At 42.2% G+C, this 25,179-nt stretch overlaps 2 protein-coding genes across 2 annotated transcripts in view; one reads left to right on the plus strand and one right to left on the minus strand.

The window, feature by feature from the left end:
• Positions 1–6,027: 6,027 nt before the first annotated feature.
• LOC142564732 (cleavage and polyadenylation specificity factor subunit 4-like) lies at positions 6,028–7,146 on the minus strand. Its single transcript, XM_075675877.1, has one exon. It carries the CDS (start codon positions 7,010–7,012, stop codon positions 6,161–6,163), a length of 852 nt encoding a protein of 283 aa, XP_075531992.1. The 5' UTR covers positions 7,013–7,146; the 3' UTR covers positions 6,028–6,160.
• Positions 7,147–8,454: 1,308 nt separating this feature from the next.
• LOC142564743 (transmembrane protein 208) overlaps positions 8,455–25,179 on the plus strand; it is a 48,440-nt gene continuing 31,715 nt past the window's right edge. Inside the window, exons 1-4 of the mRNA XM_075675888.1 lie at positions 8,455–8,669; positions 10,080–10,178; positions 15,584–15,643; positions 19,515–19,654. Coding sequence (XP_075532003.1) covers positions 8,664–8,669; positions 10,080–10,178; positions 15,584–15,643; positions 19,515–19,654 — 305 coding nt within the window. The 5' untranslated portion in view covers positions 8,455–8,663. The remainder of the gene's footprint in view (positions 8,670–10,079; positions 10,179–15,583; positions 15,644–19,514; positions 19,655–25,179) is intronic.

Here is a 25,179-nt window from a genome sequence, read left to right on the forward strand (position 1 = left end):
GGAGAATTATTAGTAGAGTTTGCAGAACAGAATAATATGCGGATAATGAACACCTTTTTCCGCAAGCGGGTTAGTCGAAAGTGGACGTGGAGGAGCCCGAATGGTGAGACTAGAAATGAAATCGACTTCATACTCTGCGCGAACCCTGGCAACATACAAGATGTAGACGTACTCGGCAAGGTACGCTGCAGTGACCATAGGATGGTAAGAACTCGAATTAGCCTAGACTTGAGGACGGAACGGAAGAAACTGGTACACAAGAAGCCAATCAATGAGTTAGCGGTAAGAGGGAAACTAGAGGAATTCCGGATCAAGCTACAGAACAGGTATTCGGCTTTAACTCAGGAAGAGGACCTTAGTGTTGAAGCAATGAACGACTATCTCATGGGAACCATTAAGGAGTGCGCAATAGAAGTCGGTGGTAACTCCGTTAGACAGGAAACCAGTAAGATATCGCAGGAGACGAAAGATCTGATCAAGAAACGCCAATGTATGAAAGCCTCTAACCCTACAGCTAGAATAGAACTGGCAGAACTTTCTAGGTTAATCAACAAGCGCAAGACAGCGGACATCAGGAACTATAATATGGATAGAATTGAACAGGCTCTCAGGAACGGAGGAAGCCTAAAAACAGTGAAGAAGAAACTAGGAATAGGCAAGAATCAGATGTGTGCGTTAAGAGACAAAGCCGGCAATATTGTTACTAATATGGATGAGATAGTTCAAGTGGCTGAGGAGTTCTATAGAGATTTATACAGTACCAGTGGCACCCACGACGATAGTGGAAGAGAGAATAGCCTAGAGGAATTCGAAATCCCACAGGTAACGCCAGAAGAAGTAAAGAAAGCCTTAGGAGCTATGCAAAGGGGGAAGGCAGCTGGGGAGGATCAGGTAACAGCAGATTTGTTGAAGGATGGTGGTCAGATTGTTCTAGAGAAACTGGCCACCCTGTATACGCAATGCCTCATAACCTCGAGCGTACCGGAATCTTGGAAGAACGCTAACATAATCCTAATCCATAAGAAAGGGGACGCCAAAGACTTGAAAAATTATAGACCGATCAGCTTACTGTCCGTTGCCTACAAAGTATTTACTAAGGTAATCGCAAATAGAATCAGGAACACCTTAGACTTCTGTCAACCAAAGGACCAGGCAGGATTCCGTAAAGGCTACTCAACAATAGACCATATTCACACTATCAATCAAGTGATAGAGAAATGTGCAGAATATAACCAACCGTTATATATAGCTTTCATTGATTACGAGAAAGCGTTTGATTCAGTCGAAACCTCAGCAGTCATGGAGGCATTACGGAATCAGGGTGTAGATGAGCCATATGTAAAGATACTGGAAGATATCTATAGCGGCTCCACAGCCACCGTAGTCCTCCACAAAGAAAGCAACAAAATCCCTATAAAGAAAGGCGTCAGACAGGGAGATACGATATCTCCAATGCTATTCACAGCATGTTTACAGGAGGTATTCAGAGGCCTGGAGTGGGAAGAATTGGGGATAAAAGTTGATGGAGAATACCTTAGCAACTTGCGATTCGCTGATGATATTGCCTTGCTTAGTAACTCAGGAGACCAATTGCAATGCATGCTCACTGACCTGGAGAGGCAAAGCAGAAGGGTGGGTCTGAAAATTAATCTGCAGAAAACTAAAGTAATGTTTAACAGGCTCGGAAGAGAACAGCAGTTTACGATAGGTAGCGAAGCACTGGAAGGGGTAAGGGACTACATCTACTTAGGGCAGGTAGTGACCACGGATCCGGATCATGAGACTGAAATAACCAGAAGAATAAGAATGGGCTGGGGTGCGTTTGGCAGGCATTCTCAAATCATGAACAGCAGGTTGCCACTATCCCTCAAAAGGAAAGTGTATAACAGCTGTGTGTTACCAGTACTCACATATGGGGCAGAAACCTGGAGACTTACGAAAAGGGTTCTGCTGAAATTGAGGACGACGCAACGAGCTATGGAAAGAAGAATGATGGGTGTGACGTTAAGGGATAAGAAAAGAGCAGATTGCGTGAGGCAACAAACGCGGGTAAACGATATCTTAGTTGAAATCAAGAAAAAGAAATGGGCATGGGCCGGACATGTAATGAGGAGGGAAGATAACCGATGGTCACTAAGGGTTACGGACTGGATTCCAAGGGAAGGGATGCGTAGCAGGGGGCGGCAGAAAGTTAGGTGGGCGGATGACATTAAGACGTTTGCAGGGACAACATGGCCACAATTAGTACATGACCGGGGTAGTTGGAGAAGTATGGGAGAGGCCTTTGCCCTGCAGTGGGCGTAACTAGGCTGATGATGATGATGATGATGTACATAAAAATTTAAGAAAGGAAAGAACATTGGAAAGAGAAAAATTGTATTAATGCACAATCCTTCACTGCTGTCACGTGGTCAATCTTAATGCCCATTGAAGACAACAGTCATTAAATGTCCTATTCATGAATGCCGCTGCCACAAGGTGGATTTCAATGGTCACAGAAACTTGCATTTGTTCTGACCAAACAAGCCGAGCACAATGATTATTTGTCATGAAACACATGAAATGAAAGATCAACTGCATGGCACAGGCAATGGTGTTGCCTATGGTGCAGTGAGCGCAATTCTAAGTATGCTTGCTCCAATGTAGCCCCCATGATGCCTTACTTAGTGGACCACACAGAAGTGCACAAAAACCACAAGCAAGCTATAGCCAAGTGAGAAAAAATTTGGGAGATACTTAAGCTTCACCTCTCAGAGTAGAATGCAATAGCATTAAAGGGTCCCCGACTGCTTCTCATGATCTCAACACTTCTGCAAGACATTTTACCAAGTCAGAACAAAATCTGCTTATCGATCCACCACACATACATACACATTCCATTTGTTTAAGTATAATGAACCCGCCCAATACTCGCACTCACTTGAGCCTAATTAGCCCTTTCTTAATTACAATACTCATAATTACCATCCACACAACAGTACATTTCTCTAAGAAACTTTACCGAGTCAAAGACCACAAAGCATTTACTATGACCACCTCTAAGACACCTGGACCAATGAGCCTTCGTGGCTGTTTCGCATTCCCAAGGTCCTGGGTTCGGTTTCCACCGAAACACAATTTTCTTTTCCGCTCAATTACTTTCCTTTGGATATAGGAACCTCCCTGAAAAACTTGGCATCAATGCAAACATTCTTTGACCAATCGAAAAATTTAATTTTTATTTCCACTGGGAGTTTTCACTCATGTCCAAGACACAAACAACGCTGCCGCCACTTTATCTTCGGTCTAATTGGGCCCTTAAAGCTATCGTTTTAAAATAGAAGAGGCCCTTCCTACTACTGCATGCCTCCTTTCCCTCCCTCTGTGCTCTGAAAACTAAGGGTGGGAGAATATTTTAAATTTAGAATATGCATCGAATACCATAAACTATTTATGTTAAGAACAGAAACTCTTCGATAATTTGAAATATCGAAACTAACCAAACGTTTCGCAACTGAATATTAGTTTGGTTACTGTTCTGCCTCCGTTAAACAAATCATTACAAGTTAAGACGACCACAAATGGTTTCGCGGCAGAAGCGTACACAAACTGCGACTGTTGCTTGTAGTCTGTCATTAGTGTTTTCCAGTCTAGGCATGTAGCACTTTTATCTGTTACGCTACAACCTCCATTGTTTTCCCTAAAACAGGCCCTATTACGTGTATCTACAGCACAGGAGTCCTTCAGCAGATTCTTTTATTTTTTCCTTTTCCACAACTTCCAATCTTTATTTCAGTAACCAATTATTTAGCATTTTTGGAAAACTAGTTGTAACAGTAGCCATTCTTTCTCGGAAAGTTTTTTTGCGACCAGGCTTTAAAGTTGTTGGGAGGCTGCTCATGCAGCTTCTTTAATGACCAATTATGATCTTGTGTTTCAAACTGATCATCTATCCCTGATAGTAAGGCTGTTTCTTGGCACTAGTCAGTACAGGTGTGGTGCCTAATTGTAGCAAAATAAATATTCCTGCTGTACATATATGAGTCTGTGTTTGTTCAATATTAGATTCAATATTCAACACTTACTATTCGCATTCAATTTGCCTGAATAAGGCAAAGGCACAGGCCATGGACTGCAGGGAGTGAAATGAATGTAAAATCAGATGAGTTGATCTGCTGGTACATGTTAACTTTGAGGGGAATTTGCCACTGCACTCTCAACCGACGCTGACAACAGGTGCCACCAATGCTATTAAGAATGAAAACACTGCAAAAAAAAAAAAAAAGTACAGAAGAAGAAAGACAGACAGAAACAATGAGACAGCGTCTGTCTCTCTTTCTTGTCCTGCATTTTGCACTGCTTTTCTTTTTAACACCATGTACAAACTAGCCTAACAGCAGAAAACCAGTATGTTCCACCTTGCTGCCAAAAAATCTCTTCTTGCCTCATGGGTCTACAGTGCGAGGCAGAAATCCTCCTGTACAACCTGGTGGCAAAGACTTGACAAATGCATTCACAAGGTGAAGGCAACAGGCACGCTTACACATGCATGCCTTAACAGTCTTACAAACAGAGACAAATGACAATGTTGTGTGTGTAATGCATGTGTAATTCTCCACAAACCTATGTGCTAACCTCCAATGTTTATTCTGGGAAGTGTCCAGGCCCTGCTTGAACTGGCATCAGCACAAAGTTGCAAAAATGTGCACTGTGCACTGTCAATAAGTGGTTGTATACTGTGGAATTGCATACAGCACACTAGCCTGGCCTTGCAGGCCCCTATATGTAACCATTAGCGATACACACTAGTGCTGATCAGTTCTACCCCACGTAGGCACTGGACCATCCTGAAAGACCACTCATTTACATCATAGACACACAGCAAAGAAAAAAGGAAAGGTGCAAACACCAACACATGAACAAAAAAGCTATGAAGAAAAGCAAAGTGGAGGTTTTTTGTTTTTATCTGACAGTCTGCACAGCTGTCATTTCATCTAGAGAGCAAGAATTCCGAAAAATTGTGCCATGGTCAATCTTTTACTACAAATTCAGTACTGTTTTACATGTAACAGAATTTCAAAATGTTATTTCTTTTGAATGTTTAACATGCAATGCCAAAACCTGCTCTCAATAATCATTTGTAAGTTTTCAACTCAATGACCAACAACTCTATTACTGTCACTGAGGATTTGCATGTGGTAGTGGTGAATTCCCATAGGCTTCAGTGTTCATTGGCTGGATGATATACAAACTCATGCGTGTCTACTGGAATTCAGGTGTTAAACTGCAAAAGCATGATCTTAGCAAGAAAATCGGGAATGGAAATAAATGTAAACCAAGTATCTGCAGGAAGCACAAGAACCTTGTGTACTAAACACAGATGGCAACCAGTAAAACTTGGGAAAGCTTTCTGTACAGCTTTCCCCAAGTATCAAGCAAGAAAACAAAAATTATTTGTTGTATACAAGGTGTAATGACACCCTGGCCTTGTCCGCTTCTGTGTCCAACCCATCTGGCAATACACTTCAAAGTGACACTTCACACCACGGGCATTTCATGCACAGTTCCAGACCACCATGGCAACTCTGCAGTGCCTATAGGTTCAACCATAACATCTCATTCACACAATCAAGCATTTACAACAGTGGTGTGGCACTTAATTCCAGTATACCTATAAAGAAAAATACTAAAAAAAATGGTATCAAAGAGGACTGAAAACTGGTGAAGTGCAATGCACTATGCATCAGTAAAACATCACGCACTCAATGTATACATACAGGAAGCTGTTCACATCCCACTGCAAAGGGCAATCAACCAGCAGAGTTGGCCACGCATACACAACTAGCAGACAAGTTGGCTGTGTGCCTAACTCCACCGGTATAGAGTTCCTTGGTGCTGTACCACCTTTGCAATAAAGTTTTGACTTCGACCATCACAGGCAAATGTCTAGCAAAATTTGGCAAAGGGCATGTCAAATTTTACGCTTGCATACACGATGACTGACAATATGTTTGTGATGAGAACAGACATACTCTCTCCCTGGTCTTTGTAGTCAAGTGCAATCATTCAAATGTGAGGACTTGATGGAGAGGTTTACAGGAAAAAGGAAACTGAACATCTGATGCAGTGACACATACTGCATCTGATGCAAGCATTTCTGTAGTGATGCACACTAACATGCCTACACGTTCGGTGTGTTTTGAAGTGCACTGCTAAGGAAAGCTAAATGTCCCTTCGGGCATTTGTTGGCATAATGTCCTTTCTCCCCACACTTGTAGCAAGTAACTTGATCCAGTGGTCTAAAGCCTCGTTGTCCACCAGCGTTCGCGCCCCCGCCGTCGTCGTGATCACGTCGGTGCATTCCACCATAGTGATTGTGGAACTGCATACGAGTGTGCTGCTGTTCTTCCCGCAGTTCAGCCGGCATTTTGTGGCAGGATATTGCTTTATGTCCTGCCTCACCGCAATAATGGCATACAATGTTGGCCTTCTTCGCTTGCTGTGCTGGATCCTGAATGGGTAAGTCAAACTTCGGATGCATAAATTTGCACTCAGGTCCATCGGGACAAAATCCGCAAAGGTAGTTAATGCACATGACGCGTCGTGTGTGTCGATGGCGACAGTTCGGGCCGTGCCGACAAAAGCCTCGGTCATACCAAGGACAATCTTTGATTTTCGCTTCGGGATCTATGTGCAGAAATGGACACTCTTTGTTACTACACGCGTTGAAACGCGAATAGAAGTAGCACTCTGGCATTTTCGTCATGTCGAACTCGTGGAGAAACTCGCATTGATCGCCTTTCTTGCAAAGACCTCGCAACCAGTGCTTACAGACCACTGTTCGGTCCCCTTTAACATGCCTAAAAGGGCATGCAGATGCTTTGCTACAGTTTCCCTGCACGTAAAAGCAGCACACGGCTGCTCCGGACTTGTCCATACCAGGGAACGGTAGCGGCAGCGCGCCGAGTTGTTGCTCCAGGGCCATCTCCAGCTCGAAGACAACATTTCCTACTTTGCCCACTATTTCCTCCATCGTGAGGGTATTGAGCGCCGACAAGCTCACAATCAGATACAAGTTACCACCTTAAATTTAAGGTGAAAGAGTGACCCTTGCATACGAGAACAAAGGCGTGTACAGACGACGAAGACATCAAACCAGAAAACATCCCGCCATTGTCCGGAAACGGAAATGGGTAGTGCTGGCTGAGACAGTTGCCGGCCACCACGATCATCATCATCATCATCTACCTTTTTTATGCCACTGCAGAACGAATGCCTCTCCCTGCGATCTCCAATTACCCCTGTCCTGCGCCAAGCGATTCCAACTAGCGCCCGTGAATTTCCTAATTTCATCGATCCACCTAGTCTTCTGCCGTCCTCGACTGCGTTTCCCTTCTCTTGGTACCCATCACACGCTGGCTGAGGCAATGACTGACAGTAGTGACCAAACCTAATCAAAGACCAAACTACATCAACTGCTGTGCACCATAGGTACCTAATATTAATTACACATTTGTGTATCAAAGTTACATATACTAAACTACATCAACTGATGTGTATCCAGATTCACTCAATGCGAGCGATACCACGCGATACCTTGCAGCCTTACAGTAGATTAAAGCATTGCCTTTGAGATCCGCAACTATTACTTTGAGGATGCTGAAAGAAGCTGTAATTTGGATACAAGCACTTTATCACAATATTAGTGGATCAAAGTAATATGAAATTACAACACCTTGAGAACGATATTTAGGAATTGAAATATTGGTGGTGTCCATCACTGAGAGAGAGAGAGAGATATAAAACATCTTTATTTAGAAGTCCCGGCTGGGTCTGAAAGGGGAACGGAACTCTATGGAACGGAAGGCTGGCTCCCCTTTCCGTTAGACGCAGGTCAGGCCTTGAACCGTAGCGGAGTCCTCCGCTACTGCTCAAGGCCTGATGCCCGGACAGCCCAGAGCTGGTCTTCTGGGCATCAGTGGTGCTCACATAGCACAAAAGGAGGAAATATTTAAACAATAAAAGGACGAACGAGGCTCTACGTTGCGCTATAGCTTGCTCGCGGTGGTAAGAAATGTTCAGAACAGATATGCAAGCTTCATTATTTTATTTAGTGCTGTCCAGACTGATAACTCTCCAAATGTGTCTTCCTTCTGTGAGTGTTCAATTGCGGCAAAAAACATGTCTTTTGTGAGGTGAAACATATGTAGAACGGTACCTTAGGATCTCGGAGGTAATTTTTTTGGTGTCTACTCGTAAGACAAGCAAGACGAACTTCCATTGAGCTTAAAAGAAACAATTCTTCGTATGCCAAAGTGGCTGCAACTAAAATAAATTTAATGGTATAACCTTATTTCAACTTGACTTTGGCGAAACGTTTAGAGATTTATAACGTTGTCTAAATTATCTGTTGGTTTAGACAAGAACAAAATTCTGGCGTGCAACCATGAGAAGTCGAAAACCGTGTCGTCTTGTCTATTTATGAATTCGTGACAAGCACGCTCAGCACGCTGGGCGATCAGCGCTGCATCTGTTCAATATAATTGTGCCCTAAATTTTCCAATGCCTACTTAAACTATACAAAACATTTTTCTGATATAGCGTTGTGAGTTGTAGTCTGCCTCACGGGGCTCTTTCATTCCCTGAAGTCGTTATTTGACAATTCAAAATTCCAGAAGACGGCAATGGCGGTATGTTGACGCTTGCCAGTTTCCTAGGCGAAGCGCTTGAATATTTACTTATCCGCTTCTTAGTGTTGTTGTCCAGCACTTTAATATGAATTCGTGTTAAGCGTTGACATGCAAGCTGATACTATTTGTTGAAACATCAGTAATAACTCGGGCTCAGAATTGCAGAACCGGTTATGCCATATGCGAACTTCACGTTCTTTTTTTGCGAAACATTTACGTTCCTTGCTTCTTTGCTTCTTTCTTTGACCAAGACGCTAGTAATTCGTAGCGGAAGCACGTTTTTCGTGACAGAATAGTGTATCTACCTTCCACTGATGTATTTTCGTATGAACTTTTATGTTTAAGGGCAGATGTAATACGGGTGTCACACGGCGCACTTTTGATCGAGATCAAGCCCGATCCAGATCGAATTTCTCGGTCGTGATTAACTCCTTTGCGCAAAATTCGCGAGGGAAGCAATCGCAGTCGAGAATTTCGACCCGGATCTGCCCCGATCGCGATCAAAAGTGTACGTGTGACACCGGTATCCTCCTAGGACACGAACGCTGTCAGCTGCATTTGGGATGCTTGCGTCCGCAGTTTACTTTTCACATGCCTAGTAGCTGACAGCAGCAAACAGGCAAGAGTGAATTTATCCATGCTTGGCGTTTTTCATCACCGAAACGTTCGTTCGAAGGTGTTATGCCAACTAGACTTTTCATGTAATATGGTTAGGGCGTGTAAACTGTGGAAAAGAAACATTTGTGAGAACTAGGCAGTAACCAAACAACTACGTAAGTTGTGGATTCGCATCTTCAAAATGCGTTATATCTTAGTTTGATCATAAAGGACGCCAGGCAGGGTTCGTATTATCAAATAAAAATACGAAAATTTAGGTGCAAGGGTAGCTCTTTTTGGTTGTGTCTCATTTAGTATTAGTAGGCGAATATTTTCTTTTATACCTAACGAAAAAAAGGCGACACAGCAATGCGTTTGCATGGATGATAGGAGCCAGGGCGCTATGAAGGTCTTTTAGCGTTGCGATTGTCAAAATTAATTGTTAATTTTTGCCATTGAGACAGAGTGACCATGCATTTTTTATTTGCCTTTAATACAGAGATAGCTAAGCGCACTACCTTCAAATGGCATTGAAGATTTCAGTGAAGGTTTTGAACATTCAAGTTTTCTTGCTCCCATAACTAAAGAATGCTGTAGGGTATGTGCCCATGCTGTATGCAGAAAGAAAAAAAAGAGGGACACTATAATTTTATGAATTCAAACTGACGTATAGGGTTGGTGAACCTCTGATGTGGATGTGGATGTAATGACTACCAGAAACAGAGTTCAAAATAAAGTCCTGTGCACTTGTACCTCACGTAGTGCTCAAGGTTTGAATTGATACTTTGCCTAACTGGATATTATCACTTGCAGCCACAAAAAGGAAAACAAGGAACTAAGGGACAAAAGCAGATAGTAGAAGAGAATAAACAAACCATCAAGTTCTACAGTATTATGGCAGTTGCAGCACTAGTAAGTATTTCTTGCTTGCCTTTCCAACTTCCATACTACAATAGCGTCTACTCAAGGACCCAAGAAATACATAAGAGAGCGATGGGGGAAATGGTGCCGCAGTAGCTCAATTGGTAGAGCATCGCTTGCGAAATGCGAAGGTTGTGGGATCTTTCCCCACCTGTGGGAAGTTGTTTTTGCATCCACTTTCATTTCCATTAATTTATCGTTTCTTTACTTCATTTATTGCACACAAGTAATTTCCCATATTTTGTCCTTGGTGTCAGTGTTTGTTGGCTTCTTATGATATGACTAATAAAAATCGGGCCCCTTGGTTAGCCCCCTTTCTTCTCGTTTATAGCCTGTACTGCCTCACCATGGTGGTGCAGTGGCTTTGGTGTTGCACTGTTAAGCCCAAGTGTGCGGTATCAAATTCTGGCCGCTCGGGCCTCATTTCGATGGGGGTGAAATGCAAGAAAGCCTGTGTATCGAGCACTGGGTTCACGTTAAAGAACTACAGGTGGTCAAAATCAATCTGGAGCCCCCCCAGTTCTAAGGCACTATAGTGTGCCTTAGAATTATGTCCTAATTTTGGCGCGTAAAACCCCGGAATTTAATTTTTTAATAGCCTTTACTGAGTTCTTGAATCCAACGGAATTTTTTTTGTCAGTAGTGCAATTTTTCGCTTGGACTTGAATATAAATTCTTTAGATAATGACATAGCTCGTTGATGCAGGCAGATTTTATAGTCTATCTTATACGTACTTAGCGTTCTTGTGTGTACATTCTAAAGAATATGTGTTCTTGCTTAGTGAACAAAAATAGACTGTAGTGTTTAAGAAGAGGGTAATATTAATATGCGTCAGGTTGACATGAGTCACCAAGGCTTGGAAAGAGATGGCTAGTGGTGCTTTTTTATGCAAACTTTCACATGGTTGAAGCTCACACCACCTATTTTCTTTACTGTTTTTCAATATTGTTTGCAGTAGATGGTGCATTTCTGCCTCTTTGTGAGTTACCGTAGAGGTGGACATTATTTGCGCAACATATAGCAATTGCTGGTTGGTCAATCAGCACAATTCCACTTATTACCTTTCAAATTATTCACTTTAAGGCACAGATTACAACTTCAGAATTGAAGCAGGGCACTTCTGAAGTCTTATCCATAGTTACCAGAAATACCAGGACTAGCACTGCTTTCAAGATATTGACCCCAAGGTGTGCTCAAGAAACACATTGGAATTTCAGTTAGCACCGTTCCAAAAAGCATTCCTTGTGCACTATAGGGAAAAGCAAAATCGCGTGAGCAATGTCATTTGGCATCTGCGGGATGCCCACACCATGTCTTAAGATCTGTTGCTGAAGATAGGCTGAAGTCAAACAAGAAAGCTTGTAGCGCTGGTGCAGTTTTCTGTTGTTCGACATAAAATCAAGAGACAAGAGTTGTTCCATACTTCAATCACATTATCCACAACATAAAGCACATTGGCAAACAAGTTGGGGTTAAAGTCATGTTTTTGGTACCTGATAAACTCTAAAAAATATGTGCCATCAGGTCAATGTTAGCTGAGATCCTAGACAAAGGTGCACCACTAAGCATTAAGACAAGTTCTTGCCCTGTGGCAAAAGCATTGTTTATTGCTTATTGTATTCTGTTATTTTGCAGTAGTGAGTATGTTGGTCAAACCGGGCAGTGCCTAAACGAATGTCTTCAAAAACGTTGGTATAATGCAGAAAGACTTGTCGGTGGGCATCTTAGGTTGGGGCATGATCACATGTGGAATAAATTTTGAAATTGGGTAACATGTGCATCAGTGTGGCTTTGCTTTCCCTGTAAGGGAGGAATGCATTTTCCTATCACGAAATAAGTGACACATGGGGTGGATTGTCTTCTGCAGATTGCATTTCTTTCGCCTCACTTGTGTTGTTTCATATTTTCCTGGTTCAAAGTGCATTTATAACGGCGCTCAAGAAAATAAAGTTCATTTGTAAGTTCCGCATGGTGTGTGTCCTTTTCTGTCATCCTTGTCTAATGGACTGGGAAAAACATTATGTAAAACCTACTAGCCCATCGCTCAACCTCGGAAGAACTGAGTGTCTGTTCATCATGAAACACTCTAAGGATGTGGTTCTCGACTTCCGTATTTTTGTGGACCCCTTGAAGTCCTTGCAGGGCGTTCAAGGACTGCACTGGCTGTATTGTTATATTTGTGAAGTATGCGCAGAAGACCACAGCCAAGCTGGGGGTGCGACAACAACTGAATTGTTTTAAATTTGCAGCTGCCAGAAAGCTTCCTTGCGCTTTATTTATCAGTTGGATTTTGCTGTTGATGATTTGATGAGAAACATGCTGTTGCATTGATGAAGATGCTGTCAACAGCTTAAAGGACAGTACAGAATGCAAATCTTGTTGCACAGCAACACTACTTCATGTTTTCGATCATATCTGTGTCTATTCAGAAAAAGCAACAGTTACTACAGTTATTATGGCTGTAGAATGGATCAAACAAACCAAACATGCCTAAGCACTCAAGGACTCCTTGGGGTCTACAGACCATTGCTTGAGAGACACTGGTCTAAAGTGCAGTTATGGCCAAATTTCTTTAAATTTTCAAATAAAAGTTTTTCTTAAGGATACACCACCAATTATAGCTTTTATAAGGCATTGAGACCACTGTGAAGCTGCCAAATGAGCAGCTTTCTTTTTCACCCCAGAGCACCAAATTATGACTTTTCCTCTATTCTCCACAATTTAAAACAGAGAAACTTTGCACAGAGCCTTATAAAATGTATTGCTTTAAATTGCATTTAAATTGAATCCATGCCTAAACAGTTACTTGAAATGCTCTCTTGTATAGAAATGCCAATGTAAACTTTTAACAACATGGCTCACTGCATTTTCAATGTTTCAAAGGGCCAGTGAAAAGCTATCATGCTAGAGAGCTGTGTTAAAGGCCAGGTAAAGGGATCTGGTTTTGTTCAACATACTTAAGCTCTTAATGCATTGTGTCTCATAAGCACTCACTAAAGTCAGTCTTAGTTCAGTGCTACGATATCGCTGTATGGTTGAATTTTGTGGGATTAGAGCTTAGATTTCAATGTTGTGGTGTGTCTGTAATGCCTGGTGCTTGACTGGGCTATTTCTCTTCTAGCTTTGTTTCTAGATTCAAGTCATTGATATCTTATGTGTTGATATCTTGTGTGTTAATTTTTCTTTACCACCAGAAACACACTAGTTATTAATGCTGTTATCTTTGATAATCTTATTAACAAAATATTAGTTTTAACAAAGACGGTCATATATCACATTCTAGCTTAATCATTGGTATTTTGAATGGAATCGGAGAAAGTAACTGCTGAAAAAGTTACTCAGTATTTTTATGTGCAACTTCAGAAAAGCACCCCAAGAAGCGTGAACAAAAAATAATAATTTTTGGCTTTAGTTTGAAATGCTGAGAGTTAGAAGTGTTGAGGCCAAACTAAAAAAGTCATTGTGACTTTTGCTGAGGTGATGCCCATGCTGGTGCAGGAAGGTCGTTGCTTTGTTAATGTGAAGAGCTGGTACACATCAATTGCACAGGAAGTGTTTTGACTCCTTGCAGCAAGTTCCTGGTTACCTTATCTGTGCGCTCTTCTGAGCAACGATTGTTTGGGCAGGGATTGTCGTCTACCTTCTATGTACTTGAGTGAATGTGCTCGATCAGCTTTTCTTTGTATGCAAGCTGATTTAGCTATGCATATTGAACAGGTGCTGCAGCCTTCATGTGCTGTGTCCATGTATTCATCATAAAAAAAGGCCATTTGTGTAGGCTGTATTACAGCAGGAAGAGATCGAACTGCTAGCCAAACTTATGCAGAAGGTCATACTAAAATTGTCTGCACGCTCTTGTTGGAGTGAAAATTACACACGATGGGGGCTCATAATATCTTTTATGTGTGAAGTTGAAAGATCAATACTAGTGACCAACTGTGGAAGTTGCTTTCTATGTTACTGGGACATAAAAATCAAAACACTCCATGCTTCAAAGCATATGCCAAAGTTTGGGGTGCTGTTAAAGCAACATAGCTGTTGCATAAGAAGCTTGTCAGAATTTGCAGAGTTCTCACTGCTGCTGTCACTTAAAAATTGTGCAGCTAAGCGGGTGAAAGTGCATATATTATGTTATTTGATTCAGGGGAAGTGTTACAGACATGAGAGGCCGAGTTTAACATTGTCTTTGATCGACAGTTTTATTTTTAAAGATTTTCTGACATGGCCTATTATTGACACATTTGACAATAAAAATGCAGTACTCAGTCCTTGTAATGCATGGCTTTGCTTGTAGAAGAATTCTATAGCCAGTGTTTGGCAAAGTGTCAAGCAGACACACCACTGGATACACTGCCATTGTAGATATCAATCGAGCTGATCAATTTATTGAGGCATGGTAAGAAAAGAGTTAAGCATTTGCTATAGGTAATACCCCTGTCACATGGCACATGTAATGTCATTCGCAACGAATGAGATTATGTCTTAACGCTATTCTTGTTGCTTCTACACGGGCATAGTGAATGATATTCACAGCTTATGGCATTCGCCCATTGAATGAGTTTCCCGAGCTCATGCAAATGCGACTTGTGTAATCTCGACAACAGGGGCTTGGCAAAAAAATTACAAAATCGGTAAGTTAAAGTGAAATGTAATCGGAGTAAAGGTTGTCATAATTGCTGTTATCAACTTTTCAATAATTTTATGACTTGCAGCATGATAGTTGACGTAGTTTGTGCTTCTATATTCTTGTTCCTAGTCTCAACTGGATTCTAGCGCCCCTTGTCAACCATTTTTACCAACGGCTGTCTGTTTCTTTTTTTCTGCAAATTGTTTTCAATGTGGTGCTGTGCTAAAGCCTATCCACCAACCATGGAAGCCAACCCTGCAGCTTCACCAGCGGAGAATGAAAAGTGAAAAGCGCACAGGACCGACGACGAGACGCACGCGCTGCTAAAAGTGCGAAGACCACCTCGGCGATTTGCTCAGGGCGAAGCGCAGCCTGAACGTATACATGCTGATTGCTAAGTGCCTGCGTACATAAGGCGCCAATAAACATCGCCATTAAGTGTGAATGCCATTTTGTATACCCGTGTAGACAGGGAATGCAAGACCGCAATGACATTCAGTATGAATGTTATTTACTGTGAATGACATTACATGTGCCATGTGACAGAGGTATAACTTGATGATGGTGCTGATGCACATTGTCATTGTAAATAGTTTGATGAACTTACGAAGAGCTTATTTATGGCTCATTATTTGGAGGGAATGCTGTGTGAGGGCAATATAGTACATTTAAGCTTATCCCGTTTCTTGTATGTGAAATTGCATCATTGCATATTCTTCCAATGAATAGTATTGTCTGACTGCTTGTTATGTGATAATTCCTAAACAGGCTGTTCACCTCATCGCACACATGGTGCTGTGGAGGGATTCTATTACATTGTCTTACATGGTAAGTATTGCATGTTAAATTATTAACCCTTTACGGACGACTGTTGCCTACAGGCAACATACCAGGAAAAAAAATTTGTTTCTTGCCGAGTTTTGGTATCGAGTATGAAGCCTGTGGCTAAATGTCTTCGGCAAACACTAAATGACAGGCAGCAAGCATCACTTTTCTTTAGTTTAAAGCAGGAACACAGGATGGGAGAAGGAAGTTTGGCACCAGACTCACTTTCTTTTGAAAGCACGGTTAGAGGAGATGCAAGATCTCCAGCTGCAGTGGCATCACACGTGGTTTAAACCAAATGGAATGTGCACCAATAATGGGTTACATATGATGAGAGCTGTCTGCAAATTCCAAACGAAGCCGTAGGGGGCTTGGGGTGAAGCCCACTTCCAGTTTTCTGCCTCTTGTTTCCTCCTCGTTGACGGAAAGGTTTCTGCAAAATATTTTTACCTTTTCATTGATTATGCTTATTCTCTATATGTTTTGCACATTTAAATAGAAAACAAACATTTTTGGGGTATATATATATATGTCTCTTCTTTAGCCCCTTCAGTATCGTTTTTTTTTCAGAGGTGACGTACTGCCAGCATTTTTTTTTATCTTGGATTAAAATGAACATGTTGGTTTATATTTTGTTATGTAGAAGTAAAAAAATGACACGGATAATGGCAGATGCAGTTTTAGTACGATCCTCACATTCCCATCTTTGGTTTGTATCTCCTAGCTAGTTTTGTTTTGACATGCACACGTCCGCGATAGCGTCACCATGTCGGGGTAAAAAAAGACAAACAAATGAGCCCTTCTATAGACGTGCAACAGATGGCAGTAACACTCAAGAGTGGTGGGTGGCCTTGTGCTACAGCACGAATACTTGAATGGAGGGTTGCCACAGTAGCGGTGCACAAACTCCAGGAGCCACCCCTCCCATCTGCGGATGTGCATTTCGCAGTGCGCTAACAAAAACCTAGACTGAGCGAACCCAGAGAGACGAGGAAATATGCTCCTAGTGATATACAACAGATGTCGGGACTACATTGTGTTAGTGCGCACGTCCAACTGGAGATAATGGAGAATGCACAGATATGTCATTGATATGGCGGGACAACGACATGAAAATGTACCGGTACGTCAGCGGCTCTGAAAGGGTTGAAGGGTTAATGAAGAAGAAGTCTATAATTTTTGTGATAATACTAAATGTGCCATGCATATATGGTGTTTGACTCATGATTTAGATTTCTGTGGCTGCGCAGACAGTGCTTCAGGAGCCAAGCTTCTGCACATTTCAGTGCACCAGGTAACCTGGACCAGTTTGACACTGCCTTTGACTTTAGTGCCTACAGTGCCACTGGGGCTGTAAAGCAAAGCTTTTAGCAAAGTGTTTTGTAATGTTTGGTCCTGCTTTATATTGTAACAAGCAATACTTAGTAGTAAATTTAAAGAAAATGCATTATGTAGTGTATCGTCACCAGGAGAGTGAAGTGTAGTATTGATAACTGCAAATATTCGCATTGAGGGTAGCTCTGCATTTATTGTATATTGAGCCTTGTACATTCAATAACATAAGTTTGCATGCATTAATTATTGTACAGTAGTTATTTTTGCTCCTTTCTCTTTGACATGACAGTAAGTCTGAAGTAGTAAGGGTGGCACTAGAAAAGTGTTGCAGTGCTCCTTATAATTTAAGTCTATTGCCGAATGAAGAGCTCTTTAATTTATCTGCACTGACCCCTGTCCTGTGTTAGTGAAGCCCATTCTAGACCTTAGGATTTCCTGATCTCAACAGTCTAGCTAATCTTCTGCTGTCCTCGACTGCATTTCCCTTCCCTTGGGGCCCATTCCTTTACTCTAATGGACCACAAATCATCTGTTTTATGCATTACATGACCTGCGCAGCTCCACTTCATTTTTTTATTCTCAATTAGAATGTCAGCTCTCAGTTTTGCTTTCTAATACATTCTGCTACATCCATACGTTTCATTCCATCGCTTGTGTGCATTCCTTAACTTTCAAGTTTTCTTGTTTTCCTCTCAGCTTCAATACTATATTTATTCTACTAGGCTTAAGAGCATGTGTGATGCAGCTGACTTGGTTGTAGAGTTGAGACAAAAGTGATAACTTGTTTGGATTACTCATGCTGCGATATCGCACTCAGTGTACAGTGAGAGTGAATTCCTGAAGTGATGACGGACTTGGTCACATTGCTTTATTGAATTCGTTTTAGGGTGCACATGCGATTTTTCAACTTGTTGGTTCAGGTCAGATGCAAATGCAAAGATTAGTGCAATACTTTTGCTTAAATGCAGGAATAATAAAGATAATGTAATTTTATATTTATTATATTTTTGACATGAGATTATAATTTCCCTGCTGCATGCAGTGCAGTAATATTAGGCCCACATGTTCGCAGCAGCCGCTATGACAGATTGGCAGCATTTTCTTACTGTGTTCAAAAAGATTTTCAAGGCCTCTTTAAAGGCAGCTGTCCATTCAAATTGCATGGTTTGTTCTTGCTTAGAAGTTTATGTACTGAAATCCTTATTTTTGATTGTTCTAGCTTGCTTACATGATTCCACAAATTTGATTAATCAATAAATTAATCAATTATATATACTTGGTCAACATTTTTATCAATGCCCAGCCCTACATTCAGCACTTAAAACAGGGGCACAAATGATGCTTAAATCAGCAAGCAAGGCAAGAAGAGGGAGGCTCAGCTTCCTGGTTATGGCTTGAAACATGTCAGGCAAAAGTTTGTACTACTTGCCCAGCTTTGCTGTTGAGCACTGGCTAGCACCAACATAAATTGGAAACTCTAGTGTAGAATCTCTGTTCATTCCAGTGCAATCAGTAGACCAGCAATGGTGACCTCAGCTTATAGTCTTGGATATGCTTTTCAGTGTACGTTTGTTGGCTCAGCCAAAAGGAGTGTATGTGACAAATGAAATGGCATATATCCCATCTGCATTATTGTCATATTTCATAGTTCTAGAGTGCATTAGAAGGAGGCCCATTGCTCCACTGAAGTGTCATGTTGAACATTATGACAAGGAAGAGTGAAAGTATACCTGAGAGTGATTGGTTAACAATAAGAATGAAGAGGCACAGTAGCATAAGACACAACCTAACAGCACAAAGCTCAGCTGATATAGCAGCCACGACAACATAAAAGCTATCTCTAGCTACAAAATAACGCCAGCAGATGATACCTTCTAGGTAAACCTGAGCGCTAATTGCATCATCTGGTTGCACCAAGCAATCAATACTCTTCCACTAAATTTTTTTTTGTTCCATAGATTCTGGTCTGGTACAAAACATGTCATGAATTCTTGTCAGAAAGGTACAAACAATCTATGTGCTTCTTATTAAACTCAGTTATTGAATTCTGCAGGCAAGGCTGCTTCACTTAACTATCTGCGGCGCCCGCATTTCAACAGGGGTTAAATGGAAAAATGCCTCTATACTTAGATTTAGGGGCTCATTAAAGAAACCCAGGTGGTCAAAATTAATGCGGAGTTTTCTACTGTGGCATGCCTCATAATCGAATCATGGTTTTAGCACAAGAAAACCCAGAATTTACTAATTTTAGTTTGAACTATAAAGCAAAGCAAAGTTTTGTAGATTTTCTTTTTAAAACGAAGGTTTGAATATTGTTTTCATAGTTGCCTGCCCTTTGTGGAATGAGAAACAAGTTGTATGTGCACACGCAGCCATGTCAGTGGCACAAAAATAATATGGCTTTCCTGCTGAATTTAAGTTTCTATTTTGTATCAAGAAGTTGAATACTGTGGTAGCAAAATTGAATTATGCTTCTGCAAGAAGCACTGGGCAAGGCGTGTAAAGTAATGAAGCTGAATGACTTGCATACTTTGTGCAGCTGCTGTTCCTGTTCTCATTGCTCGTCTACGGTGGGTGCATCCAAACAATGCGGTACATGGCTCGAGCATCCTATTCAGAAACTGGCCAACTCTTGGATGGTGGCCTGGACCTCAACATGGCACAAGCTGGCATGGGCGAGTAAGCATATATATTGTTTCTTGTCCATTGCAGATTCTTCACAGCTTTTTCTTTGTTTCGGTATCAATGGCATATCTCAAATTTATATTCAGAGCCAACTGTTGCTTATGAGAGTAGTGTGGTGCTATCAATGTTTTTCTTATTGTCACGAATTTAGGCACTCTAGAAACAGACAGGAGACAACCTGTACATAATAGAAAAACATTTATTACACAAAAATGAGTAAGCCAAGAAAATACAAAGAAATACTACAAGTAACTCTATTATCACCTGTTAAACCCCTATCCTCGCAACTCATGAACAAACCAACACCCAAGCTATAGTGTTTTAGTTCACATTAGACTAAAGAACCAAAACTGTCTAACCGTCACGACATGGCAGTAGCCGGTCTGACGTGTCACAAGACATGGCCGTTGTAACTCTGACGTGACGCAGACGGCAGCCTCCATCGCTGTAGCTTGACAGGGCTGATTTCCACATTGGCAGCAGTGCACCTGGGACTCGCATGGCACATGATGTGGTTGTAGTCGGTAGTGCGCCGGGTTGCTGACATGGCCAGGCGATTGTCTCCAGGGCACTGAACGTTGGCAGGTGATGGGACGGCTTCACGGGGCTGGCCGTGGAGCACTGCCATGGCACTGTAGCCAGGGCTTAGGAGCTAGGCTGTCGCTGATGAACTCTCAGATTCCCCTCTCTGGTCCGCGTCCTCTATGAGTTCTGATCGCGTCACCAGAGCACAGCTGGCGATGCGTCTGCACCAGTCCATGCCCACATCAGTAAAGCCCAGCTCATCTCTCCTCTTTTTCTCTCGCGCATCATGCATCACGTGCCTAAACGATGCTCCCAACTTCGTTGTGCCGCCCAGCATTGCTGTCTTCTTCACATATATCTTCGTGCCTTTTTCTCTACATGTGTATTGCCGGTCACTCATTAAACTTATACACTGTGTGCCGTATGAAAGGGGACAACTTAATTGGCGTTTAAACAGTAGTAGTGTATGAGTTTGATGTAATAGTTCCGTAGAAACATGCAAGGTGGAGAGAACTAATGAACAAAGGGAAAATGAGGCATCCACCCAATCATAAAAATTGCTACAAAGGAAACCCATATGGGTTCCGCAAAAGAAAAGTGCAGCTGCCCTGGAGAGGCCGTGGTCCCTGGTTCGAGTCCCAGACCAGGACGAATTTTCTTCAACTGTGAGACTCTTCTTTCGAGGAACCCATATGGGTTTTCTTTGTAGCAATTGCTAGGGTTGGGTGGATGTCTCATTTTTCCTTTATTACGGAGTAGTGTAGGTCAGAAACTGACTCTCTCTTATGGCCTATACTAGGTGTTTCAAAAAAGACTAAGTAATATTTAAATATAGGATTTTTTAGATAGAAGTGTGGCTTCTTCGGAGCTGAGGTGTAAGTGGTGGTAGACATCTGAAGGCAGCTGAGATGATGGAACTGTAATGAAATGTTGGACTGCTCAAAAAGCCTAGTGTCAGATAGCGTAGATATAGAGCAGCCTGCAAAATTTTACGTTTGAAATGCGAGTGGATGCGTCATGAAAGGCTAATGAAAATGGACGTTTGTGATACCGCTTGCCGGAAGCGATGCTTGACTGGGAACGTTTGGCTCCTCAACATCACCTTTAAGATTAGGCGCCACCCGTGGCTACCTACTGCGCGCTGAAAAATCTTGGAGGCGCTATGCGAGAGCTTACATCATATCCACCAACCATCAGATGCACGATTGCTTCAGTGCTGTGTGCTAGTCATTTAATATTACCAACGTAGCCAAAGTGAAATTTCGTTGCCGTTGGTATTTAATGTGCAAAAACCTAAAATTGCTTAATTGAATATTTATCTATTAGACTTAGATGGCTCATCACAATGGGGAAATTGAAGCAAGCTGTTTGTGCATGCCATATCAGCATTTAGAACTTAAAGATTGTGATTTTCCTTATAGTGGGGCGGCATTGCTCGGCCATGGCGTGTGGATAGCTGAGCACTAGGTAGCATATCTCAGACCATTCTTGAGGTAAATATTGAATACAGTGCAAGCATGCAAGCAGTGTGCAATAAGAGAAAATAAAAATAAATTCTGTGACTATGTATCATAAAATGCGAGAGAAATGTGTCGGGGGGGAGGGATGCACTACGTCGCACCTCTTTGAGGTCCAGGATCCATGATTTAAACAGGGTTCACAACATTGTGAAGTGTTGTTCAGGAGCTCACTGACACGTGTCCTGCTCTTTAAGGAGCTTAAGGAGCGAAGTGCATGCAACTGACAATGGTTTGGAGCAGACCGCCGTCAGTTGCACTATATATATATATATATAGTTTCTTTAATTCAGTTAGTAAGTACATGTCCCTTTCTTCTCATGCATTGCATTACGACAGTCTTGAATCTGGCAACATTGATGCCTTTAGGTAGCATGTGTGGGTTTATGGACCAGTTGCGTCACCCAAATGGATCATGTACTCGTTACACCTGTGGCAGAAAGTATGTTTTACATCCACTGCCTAGGTTTGTGAGTGGTGGTGCTGGCTGACACTCTCAGGGTTAGTTCTAGTAGTAAAACATAAGTACCCCAGAAAGTGGATGGGAAAATGGCGCTGTGGTACTAGCTCCATTGGTAAAAGCCTTGCACGCGTAACGCGAAGATGTGGGTTCAATCCCATCTATGGCGAGTTGTTTTTTCATCCACTTCATTTCCATTAATTTATGATTTCTTTAATTCAATTAGTAAGTACAATTCCCTCTATGTTGTCCTTGGTGTCTTTCTTAGTGTGTTGACTTATAATATGATGTATGTGCAGGGCGTTCAAACTTAGACTTTCCATGTTTTTTAAAAAAAATGCGAAGAGGAGTACACAGAAGCCATTTGTCTACCTAGGTTATGCGGCCAGGCGGTCACAAACTGTGAGGATAATTGTCGTTGTAATGTCCGTATTTAATTAAATTCGATAACTAACTTTTTAATTACTGCAGTTAGCATGTATGTTTATATTGAAAACTCAGAGGCGGTGGTGCCATTTGGTGACTATTCCATTGTGTACAATTTTAGTAACGTGCCTATGTCGCGAGATATGCATGTCTGAAATTTCAGCCCAAGCCATCTAATTACGCAAGCGAGACGGCGGCACCCGCTATGAGGCCCCTTCCTAGTGTGATGCAGGTGTTGCGTATGATGCTCCGTCTGATAAGAATGTGGGGTGAACGGTGACCGTGATTACTTTTCGTTCTTGGCCACCGTTTTCGTTCGTGGCCAGCGAAACCGAACGATGCCTTTTGCGTGGCGGCTTGGGCCGAGCGCTTTTTTAAAGCAATGACTTGCAGAGTTGGCGACAAAGCGCGGCGCCATTGTACAGGTACTGTCGAAGCAATCAAGTGCAGGATTACGATACTGGCTTTGGTTGTATTATTATTATTATTATTATTATTATTTTCATTTCGGAGGGTCAAAGTCATGCAAGCGTTCAGCATGAAACAAAGGTGACAGCTGCAGGGCAGTACCTTAGTTGCCAGTGGTGTTCCAGGGATGCTGTACCTGTCCAAAGTGTGTGATTTGAGTGCCTGCATTGCCTACACCTGAAAAACTGCTGAGAAATAGAAGGACGACTGTGAACTGGTGTGAGTAGTGCACTTCATTGGTGTATGCCTGACAATTTTTTTTATGCTTCGCGGTTTTGTGAAAGGGCCGAACAGATTAGGCCTTGCCTTGCAAGTGCATCGAGTGAACCCCTGAGCTTACATTATGTGCCTTTGCCTTTCCACTGATTGCCTCTACTAAGCTGGGCCGTTGGATGAAGCAAGCCCTGTGTTGGGACCTTCTGCGTTGAAAAATGGCTGCTTCGTCTGGGTCGTGGTACTATTCTATGGCAGAAAAAATTGATGTAGTGCTATCAATGGCGGAGATGAACGGCGATGCCTCATAGCAATGAGTCTGTACGCGTCTCTCCATCTGGATCGACGAGTTCCAACAACATTTATCATCTTCAGACGTTTTCGTACAGCAGGCTCAGTTAGCCAAAAAAGACAGCCCAATAAGAGCATCATTGATGAGGACTTTGAAAATGTTGTCCTTTCCTGCGTGCATGCAATGCCAAATCTAAGCATCAGAGAAATTCCTAATCAGCGTGGGAAAAGCGTGGGAACAGTGCACAATGTTCTAAAAAAGCATGCATTTTATCCATACCATGCGAGTCTTCATCAGGGCCTAAGTGAGGCAGACTTTGAAAAATGGGCAGACTTTTGCAGTTGGGCTTAATAAAGATTGATCAAGATAAGGATTTCGTACAAAGAGCGATTTGGACTGATGAGGCTTGATTCTGCAGAAACGGCACAGCGAACATTCACAATGCTCACTACTGGTTGCAAGAAAATCCTCACTGGCTGCGGTAACGCAACCACTAAATTCGCTGGGGTCTAAATGTATGGTGCGGCATACTTGGGGACAGAATCATTGGCTCTCACTTCTTTGAAGGGAACCACGATGGAAAGAATTATGTGCATGAAATTCTTGCTGGTGTCGCCGATAAATTTGCCTCGAGTCTCCCTCTCAACGAACTGCGGCAAGTTTGGTTCCAGCATGACGGGGCCGCACCACATTTCTCCTCCACTGCAATGAACTGGTTAAACTGTATCTTTCCACCACAATGGATTGGACGCGAAGGAGAGATGTTTTGGCCGCCAAAATCCCCTGATCTCTCTCCACTAAACTTCTTTTTGTGGGGCTACATGAAAGATCGCGTTTACACAGTTGAGCCCACCAATGTCAATGACATGAAGATGAGAATAGTTACCGCCTGTAGAAGCATCGACCTGGAAATGCTGCGCAGAGTTGTCGACTCGATGCGAGAGCAGTTCATGTGGTGTGTTGCGGCAGAAGGCAAGCATTGCGAACATTTTTAAACTGTTGGTTTCTTGGTGATTGTCATACTTCTAAGTTGAGTAAGATTTCATATCACTCGAAACTAATACTGTGTAAGCAATGGTATATTTGAAGCAAATTTCTAAAATGTTTGTATGTAGGCCGTGGATTTACACTGTACTTGTTTTTTTGTTGTTGTTGTTCATGTTCGTGCATCGTGCAAAGAAGAATTGTGACGCGCTTCTTGCCCTGTTTGCCAGTGAAATTTTTGGCCCTTCATTCTAGCGTCCACGACAGAAGCATCTCATAAAACAATCCCGTTTCGTTAGCGTTGTGTATGTTGTGGGGTTCGTACTCATCCGTGATGGCTTCCCGAGTCTCTTGCATCAAGTTTACTGTCCTTGTTAATGCTTGTGCATTCTCCAGAAATCACTTTGGCATCTCATCTCATAATCCTATTTCGTCAGCATTGTATATGTTGTGGGTTTGTACTCATCCGTGGTGGCTTCCCGAGTCTCTCACATCCAGTTTACTGCGTCTTCCTTTTTAACGCTTGTGCATTCTCCAGAAATCACTTTGGTGGCAATGTTGTGTCATGCTTTATAATGGCTCAGCTAGCCAGCGCTAGCTTTAAAGTCATTGTGCCCCAGAAGGCATGCAGTGT

Source organism: Dermacentor variabilis, chromosome 1, assembly GCF_050947875.1.
Source record: "Dermacentor variabilis isolate Ectoservices chromosome 1, ASM5094787v1, whole genome shotgun sequence".
In the NCBI taxonomy this organism is placed as follows: Eukaryota; Metazoa; Arthropoda; class Arachnida; order Ixodida; family Ixodidae; genus Dermacentor; species Dermacentor variabilis.

What these genes read in the sequence shown, in the direction of transcription:
- LOC142564732 (XM_075675877.1), bottom strand. Translation starts at nt 7,012, where the DNA reads ATGGAGGAAATAGTGGGCAAAGTAGGAAATGTTGTCTTCGAGCTGGAG.